We start from the raw sequence: 8,872 nt of genomic DNA on the forward strand, positions 1-8,872 counted from the left end.
TAAGACCATGAATAGCGTACGCGGCTTTTTTGCTGTGATGGTCCAATATATCATGAGTTTGACTTGAGTCAATTATTTGGCGAAAGTAAAACACTGTTTGCTTTGCAATATCATCCCCTTTTGATAGTTCGGCCAGAAAAGTAAGCTGCTCACCTAAGGCCGTTTCGCATGGCTTGAAAAGTAGCAAGTTTTGGACTACAATTTTCCTCGCAACAAAAAAATGGGCAGTTCGTTCTCGCCGCAGCAATCTGTGGCGAGCTACCAACTGTTTAATCTATTTCGCTCTGATCGCAGCGGCGGAGCGATTTTCGGCCGGGGCCCACCGAAATAGGGCCGGGCCGGCCAGTCCGTGGAAACTGCACAGACATTTTTGTTTTGGGAAAGACTGCTGTATCGCATTTTAAAATGGATTTGATTGCAAAGCATTCTTAAATGGCAAAAAACGCGTGCTCGTGGTTACCGCTCATGACAATTTAATAATATCATGACAGACAGATCGTTATATTGCATCTGAAAAGTTCTGCAGTGTCTGCTACAAAGAAAGTTGGCAAGAAACGTGTTGTTAATCAAAAGAGCAGAGCATTCGGAGTGCATATGAAACGAAACGACGTTTAGTGGCGGCTGTGAACCGAATGAACGGAACGCTTTTGTTTTCTGCAATCGTGGCATGTGGCCTTTTGGTGCCAGTCGACGCATAAAACCACACGGACTACATCTATACCAAGTATTTCACTCTGGGTGAGCTTTTTGACCCTTTTTCGAGACTCTTCTGTTTGCCCATCTGCTCAGCTGAGCGCTAGGCTTAGGCTACGGCGGAGCGGCCGCCGGCCCTTCTCGAAACGGTGTTTCAGCACTTTGCGTACGGAATGTCTATGCAAGTCTCTGTCGATGGGGAGGATATCACTCCCGATGATCTTCAAGATTCTGGATGGTCTGTGGCTACCGCTAAACGTAAACTGCGCGGGACGCATACCCCCAGGACCGAGACGCGAGCAAGTGTCTCCATGCACGGCGACGCGTGGTCGCCTCAGCGCTCTTGGGCTGCGGTGAAGAGGCGTCTTATCGCTGCTTCTAGACTTCCTTACCTTCCAAGAGATCACCATCGAGTCATCGTGAGACCTAGAAATGGCCTGGACATGAGAACTGTGAGTCAAGTTAAGTTCGCGAAGGCACTCGCAGTGGCTGCAGCACTCAGTGAGGAAGAAGTCACGGAAGACGTGGTATGCCCGAATATGATGCAGAACATTGCAGCTATAAGCGCTCCAGCGGAGAGGAATGCCAGAGCGTATTCCAAGATCACCGCCAATACTCTCGGTACCGCCAGTTTTGATGTTAGTGCCTACCGAGCTGCCCCCGACGACACCTGCAAAGGTATCATCAGGGGTGTTGACGCCGACATCAGTCAAGAACAACTTTATTCACTTATTGTACACCCAAGGAAACCGACTGCACCTCAAGTGAAAAGAATCAAGAATTCCACCGCGGTAATCATCCTCTTTGACGGACTAAAAGTGCCAAATTACGTCAAATGTGGAAATACTTTGGTTCGCTGCACCCTGTATAGTCAACAGACGGATGTCTGTTATGCCTGTGGAAAGCTAGGTCATCGAGCCGATGTTTGTCCCCATCCAGAGGAGGCCGTATGTAGAGGGTGTGGTATGTCATCTCCTTCGGAGGATCACGTCTGCACTCCAGAATGCAAGTTGTGTGGGGGTCCACATCTCACGGCAGACAAGACGTGTAAGCATCATTTTCAAGTGCCCTACATAGTCCGTCGACGAAGACGAGAGCGATGGATGCAATATACGATAGAATTTGCGGAACAAGACGCCGACGACATGAACTTCACAGATAGTGGAGGAGACTTCCTATCGCTACCAGCCGCTGCAGGCGGCCGCGCTACGACTGAGCGCCCGAGCAGCAGCTGGCGCCCGCGTGACGTCAGCCAACATCTACAACCACCGCGAGGGCGATCCCGTTCCAGAGGCAGAGCAAGGGGCCGTTCGAGATCCAGAGGACATTCTAGATCCAAGGGCCGTTCTAACTCACGGGTGCCTACCGTCCGCAATGGTGTGCAGCAAGGAAATGAGCACCAGACCTGGGCATCCAAGATCAAGGGCTCCCAACCACAGGTAAAGAGGGGGGGGGGTACCAATCCAGAGCAACACTCAGATATATATGCGCAGATGCAAAGGGAAAATGCTAACCTTAGGGCCATTGTCGAGCAACTCAGGGCTGAAATAGCCGACTTAAGGAAATCACAGCAGGTTTCGTCTCCGTCTCCTTCAAACACAGTTCCCTGTACAGAGGCCACATCGGATGCGAGTCACGATGAGGTACCCATGGACGTCCATCCAGGGACAAAACCAACAAAAAGAAGAGCGCTAGCACAACCGGCCAATAACGAGGACAGAGATTTCAAAACAGAGGTCAAGGAAACCTTGAATGATATCAAAAATGCTCTCAGGGCGGTGGTCGAGTCGATTGCGGTATTGGACAGCAGAGTCACAAAGATCGAGGCTGACCAAGTTAAAGCTTTACAATCAGCCGAGGCTACTCCAGCCCAAGTATTACCTAAGGTCAGGATCGTGCAGAAGGTGGCAACCCGTAGCGTCTCTCAGGAGAGAACTTTTGAGGGTCCCAACAATGGCGGGACACCTTAAAAATTTCGTAATTTGGCAGTGGAACTGCTGGGGCTTCCAATCAAAGAAGGCAGCTCTCCAGCAGTATATTAAATCCCAGCCGATTCGACCACATGTTATTATGCTACAGGAGACGCTTACGGAAACAATGAGCCTGCCAGGCTACACACATCACATCACGAAACCTCCAGATGGCCGCGGTATCTGCACGTTTGTGTCCAAGAAGTACACTTACATTGAGCACAATTTGCACATGGCAAATAGCAAGATTGAACACTCTCTTTTAGAAATTATACCTGGCAGCAACCTTGAAAATAGCATTTTCATACTCCACATATATAGCTCCCCAAAAGGCAGGCACCATCGCTTCACCTCATTGTTAACAAAAGCCGTTACGATCGCTAGGAAAGTGGACGCACCCATAGTTGTAGCGGGAGATTTCAACGCAGCCCATCAAGCTTGGGGCTACCCTCGCACCACCGCCAAGGGAGCCGAGCTCTGGCAAGCGGTATCGGATCTAAATCTTACTTTGGTCACTGACCCCACGTTTCCTACCGGCACTGGAAATTCTTGCTCTAGGGATATTATCCCAGACCTCATCTTTGTCACAACCACGGGGGAGCTATCATGGTTAAACTTAGGAGAAAACTTGGGGAGTGACCATTGTATTTTGAGTACGACATTACAAATTCAAGCAAAGCCCCCTAAAGCTTTCAAATTTACAGATTGGGACCTCTTCCGTAAGATCAGAGCGAAGAGCGCAGAAGAGATTAATGACTCACCGAATTTCGACAAGTAGCTGTCTCAGCTGGTCGAAGACGTCAAGTCGGCCACCAAAACGATAGAGACTGATCTACCGGTCAATAAATTGGATAGTAGGCTTGCTCATCTTCTTGAGGCTAAAAGCGCCCTCCTAGCCAGGTGGAAAGCACACCGTATGAATCGAAGACTGCGAAAACGCATCGCAAGTCTTAACCAAGAAATAACAACTTACTGTCAGACGCTGGAAAAACAGCATTGGGACGAGATTTGCAACAAGGTGGATGGTCAGATGAAAGTTGGGGGAAAATGGAACCTCCTCAAACACCTGCTGCAGGAGTCTAAATCTAAATCCAACCAGACGCGCTTGGTAGACCGAATACTGCACTCAGAAAGGAAAGTTAAATCGGACACGGAAATAACGAAGTGTCTGGCACAGAGATATCTCCCTTTGGACACAACCCGGGCTCCTTCTGGCTACGCGCAATACACGGGATCACCAGCCTTCGAATTGGACAAGTCCTTCCAGGAAGAAGAGGTCCGCACCATCTTAAACAATCTTAATGGGAACTCTAGCCCGGGCCCGGATGGCATTACAAACAAGACACTACGCAATTTAGAAGATGACTCTGTCACCTACCTTCCCAAAGAAATCAATCGTATTTGGGAGACGGGGACTTCCCCTGAGCAATGGAAAAGGGCGTCGGTTATTCTCATACCTAAACCTGGCCGGAGTCCCAGTTTTAGCAACTTACGACCCATTTCACTGACGTCTTGTATAGGCAAGGTCGCCGAGCATGTCATCAACGATCGAATATCAAAGCACATAGAGAAGACTAACCTGTTTCCGTACAACATGGTAGGTTTTAGACCACACCTATCTACTCAGGACGTCATGAAAATGCTGAAGCATCACATCATAGATCAGGAGACAAAAGACGTTAGAGTTATTCTCGGTCTGGATCTTGAAAAGGCATTTGACAATGTCTCACACTCCCACATACTTGCCTCCATCTCTTCTCTCAACTTAGGAGCCAACTTTCACAAGTTCACCAGCTCGTTCCTCAGAAATAGAAAATCCACTATACAGCTTGGGGATCTCAAGTCTGAGCCCTACGATCTCGGTTCTTTCGGCACCCCGCAGGGCTCAGTCGTCTCCCCACTGCTTTTTACATTGCAATGTGCGGCCTTGCTGCAAAGCTCTCAAACCAAGAGGGCATTAAGTTCGCCATCTACGCGGATGACATCACCATATGGAGTGTCGGTGGCTCGGAGGGCTCTGTGGAGAGCTCTCTTCAAGAGGCCGTAGACAGTGTTGAAGTCTACATAAATGAAATGGGCCTCAAGCTCTCGCCAGCAAAGTCCGAACTTCTCTTATATCTACCCACGAGACGGGGACCCAAACACAAAAACTGGCAACCACTGGCTGACATCGACATTAGGCTGCACACGGCATCGGGGCAGCGTATTCCAAGGGTGGACTTCATACGCGTTCTGGGCATGATTATCGAGGCTAATGGACAGAATGGCCGCACGATCGACTGTCTGACTTCTAAGGCGGAAGGGGTCATCCGACTAATCTCACGCATTTCCAACAGTTGAGGTGGTCTTCGAGAGCAAAACCTGCTCAGACTATTCCATGCATTCTTGATGAGCCACATAAGCTATGTCGCATCTATGCACAGGTGGCAACTCCATGAAAGAAATAAATTGAACATCCTCATAAGGAAAAGCATCAAGAAAGTTCTTGGCATTCCTATGCGCACAAGCACTGAGAACATTATGAAGCTTGAAGTCCACAACACGCTTGAAGAAGTTATCGAGGCTCAAGAAACGGCACAGGTTGCCAGGCTTTCGATCACACCAGCGGGGAGAAAGATTCTGATTGACACTGGAGTGAACCCCCTGACGCTCGAAGTGCAAAATACGCCACTCGATGATTATATACGCTCTCACATCAAAGTATGCCCCTTTTCACGAAATATGCATCCACAGTACAACGTGGGCAGGCGTGTCGCTCGAGCCTCCTCTCTTTTAGCTCAAGCTCACAAACAATCGTCTGTTTCATGCTTCGTTGATGCCACCCAGTATGGCGTTTCCGCTCGCTTTGCGGTAGTATCCGTAGATACTAAGGGTCAGATTTTATCCTCGGCGTCGGTTCGAACCCCCTCTTCTTACAAAGCAGATCAGATGGCCATTGCACTAGCACTCCTTGATCCACAAAGGACTGATATTTATACGGACTCTAAATCCGCTGTTAGGGCCTTCGCTTCTGGTGCCGTTTGCAAGAAAGTTTTGAAAATTCTCGCTCACAAGGAACTCACCCACCACACAATTATTTGGTTCCCTGCTCACCTTGGCTTGAGGGTTGGAGGCCTTGCCAATGTCAACGAGCTAGCCCACTCCAAGGCGCGAGGCTTCATTTACCGCGCCGGGACTTGTGCTTCTCAGACAGAGGAGTCAGCCACCAGCCTTCATTTTAGAGACATTTTGACTACCTTCAACGAGATCACGAAGCATTATCAATTAGGCCGTAGGTCATTTCCATTGCCACACGAAAAGCTGTCTAGGCCACAGGCAATCTCTCTTCGCATGCTTCAGACGGGAACATACCCTAGCCTCGTAATTTATAGCCATTACTCCAATATTTCAGAACTTTGTCCAGACTGCTAGAATCGCATTGATTTTAACCACATGCTCTGGAGGTGCCCCTCTTTACAAATAAAAAATGAAGAATTTTCTGAGAACTCCTTTCATTTAATGCTCACGAGTCCGGTTCTCATACAACAACTCAAGGCTGTCCAGAAGGCCCACGATGCGGCGGTGAGGTTGGGCCTCCCCGTCCCAACGTGGGAGCGGCCAGCGATCTTACCCCTATAAAACAGGAGTGGAATCCTTCAGGACCCCAATAAAATTTTTTCATCCATCCAACCATCGTGGCATGGAAACAGCTTTTATGTGATGGCAATCTCACTGGAACCTCGTCAACCGTTGGGACGAAAAAAAGATGTCACATCGTGCAATGCTCCTTGTTCTTATGAGACAGAATAATAACCTGCTCCGAAGATGTACAGTGTTCGAATGAAAGTTTCTCAAATGCATCTTGGGCACGATTACAGCCACACAATGACTTCGAACAACGTTTGTTTAATTTATGTGCTTAAGATTTTGTCATAATTGTCCATTAATACGTCACAGCGCTATCTACTCACGCATGGTAATGAGGGACGCAGGCGTTCACTCATTTACACGTGGGTATCCATACGTTAGACAATAGCCCCCCCCCCCCCCCTCACCCTGTCTCGCACCTCTTCGCGAGTGAAATGTGTCAAGAATGTCCGAATGGCGCATTGCATACATCTACCTACTGACAATTTTCTAACCGCCTACTCCTAAAGGCTTAGTGGAGTGATTACATGGAAGGCCCGGCTAGTTTTACAAGAACCGTCACTATTTTGTTACTAGAACCAATACTTGCTCTTCTCATTTTGCTTTTAAATTGCTCTTCTCATTTTCTACTATCGTCAGTCTACTGCAGGGTACCATGAGTTTCTTAACTTGTTCGCTTTGTGGCTGCTCATATATTATATCAATTCAAAGAAAAAAAACACGGCTCCCCTATCTCTTGCGGCGAAGCCCCACACCTGCAAAGGTAGCCTGTTTTCTGAGATGCCTTTGCTTACATAAACATACCTGCTGTGACTACCGGTGGTCGCGTCGGAGCCGGTGCACTCGGTGGCGTTGGAGCCGGTGCACTCGGAGATGCACTTGGTAGCTGTTGAGTGACAGTCGTGTTCGAACGGCGTGGAACCACCACTACTTCGACGACGGGTACTTGAACTGGCGGAAAAGGTCGTCCACTACCACCACTGCTTCCTCCTCCGGCTCCTCCACTTCCACCGTTTTCTCGCAGGTCGTCTTCATCGCCTCCGTTAGTTTGATAGTCGGCGTCTGATGAAAGGTGTACGAGGCGAGACAAGACTTAATTGCGAGGCGCGAACGGCAAGGCAGAGAAAGGTCACATTTACCAAAGCACTCTTGCTGCGTTACGCAATGGACTCTTTATGTTGTGTAAAAAGTTGCGCGTAAAGGTGCATTCGCTCTATTGTAATCTTAAACATTACTTCACACTAATTTGAGAGAGTCACACTTAAGAGCAAGGTTAATATACGGATACTTTTATTCCACTTCATCTAAACTACACAACTTATGATTTTAGCATGTTGATGAAGTGCTTAGAGCTTGTCAAGCAAAGCTAGAGAAAGCAATAACTGGATGAGTAGGAAGGCATTAGATAATATATCATTGACCTTAGTGAGAAAAGAACGGGTGATGCATTTAGTTCACTCACTAATCTTAGTCTCTCGTCGACAAGGGGCTCCGCAAGGTGAGATAATAGAGCGTGAGCTTATTTCCAAGGACATTTGAGGCCTTCGGTCAATATAATGAGGTATCATAAAGCGTCGATAAAATGGTGCAAAAACTGCTTTGGATTGGATATTTCAACTCAAAGAAGCTCAGGAAATGGCTCTCACGTGTGGCCCTTGCCTGAAGCAATAAACTGAAATTTCTTCGTCTACCCGCATTAACAAGCTTAGTTTCGCATTGGTATTGGACGCTTAATAAATTAACGAATGAGTAGAAAAGGCAGTCACATGAAAACAAAAAAGAAACCTGACAAGAGGTAAGCGAAGGAAAATCCGGATACCAAATGCCAGAAGAAGAATGGCTGAATGCCCACTCTATTGGGAGCGTCATGCAAGAAAAAAGAAGAAGACATGACATAGTCACTAGAATAGACACAGGCTTTGGTCGAACACAACTTGGAATTTGCAATGTGTCCTTGATTTTCTAGTTCGTGTTTTTACCGCTTCATCGCGCTTGCACTGTCATACGATGTTAGAGATGTAATGAATTATAACTTTCAATGGCATTTCATGTGCCAATGTTTCCTTAATCTTGCATGAGATTAGGCAGTTTGTAAAGTTTTGGACGTCACTGGATATTTTTTTTACTGGGTCACAAAACTCTAGAAACAGCCCCACACTTGAGCACTCTTCTTACAGTAGAACAAAAAATTTCGCTCACTCATTGAAGCCAGAAATACGATTACAACGATGATGAAAGTAAGCACCACGAAGGAAATAGCGAGTGTAGTGCAGTTGAACTTCGAAGAGGCGGCTCTGGAATAAAAAAAAGGCAATGCTTCAAATCAATGTGCCAATAAATACTCGAACTAACAGCAAAGAGATTCCGACGGGCGCACATAATGAAACACCCAACGCAACCGCAAAACAGCCCAACACGTTCTCCATGTCAATCTGATGCGAAGGGTAGAACAAGCATACCCGGCAAAAAGTAGGAAGGGTTAGCTTAACTCCCGTGAAACTTGGAACAGTTTCCCTGAAGCCGTTGTAAGCAATCATAACTCCACTGGTCTTGAATAGGCATTAGATCTTGACTTTTTGTTA

The 8,872-nt window shown here is 47.4% G+C and overlaps 1 protein-coding gene across 1 annotated transcript in view; it reads right to left on the reverse strand.

Moving 5' to 3' along the window:
- LOC142768309 (uncharacterized) overlaps positions 1-8,576 on the reverse strand; it is a 28,828-nt gene extending 20,252 nt beyond the window's left edge. The window contains exons 1-2 of the mRNA XM_075870275.1: positions 8,490-8,576; positions 7,095-7,352 (exon numbers count right to left, since the gene is read on the reverse strand). Coding sequence (XP_075726390.1) covers positions 7,095-7,352; positions 8,490-8,493 — 262 coding nt within the window. The 5' untranslated portion in view covers positions 8,494-8,576. The remainder of the gene's footprint in view (positions 1-7,094; positions 7,353-8,489) is intronic.
- Between the last annotated feature and the right edge of the window lie 296 nt (positions 8,577-8,872).

The sequence above is a fragment of the Rhipicephalus microplus genome, chromosome 8 (genome assembly GCF_043290135.1).
Source record: "Rhipicephalus microplus isolate Deutch F79 chromosome 8, USDA_Rmic, whole genome shotgun sequence".
NCBI classification, from domain to species: domain Eukaryota; kingdom Metazoa; phylum Arthropoda; class Arachnida; order Ixodida; family Ixodidae; genus Rhipicephalus; species Rhipicephalus microplus.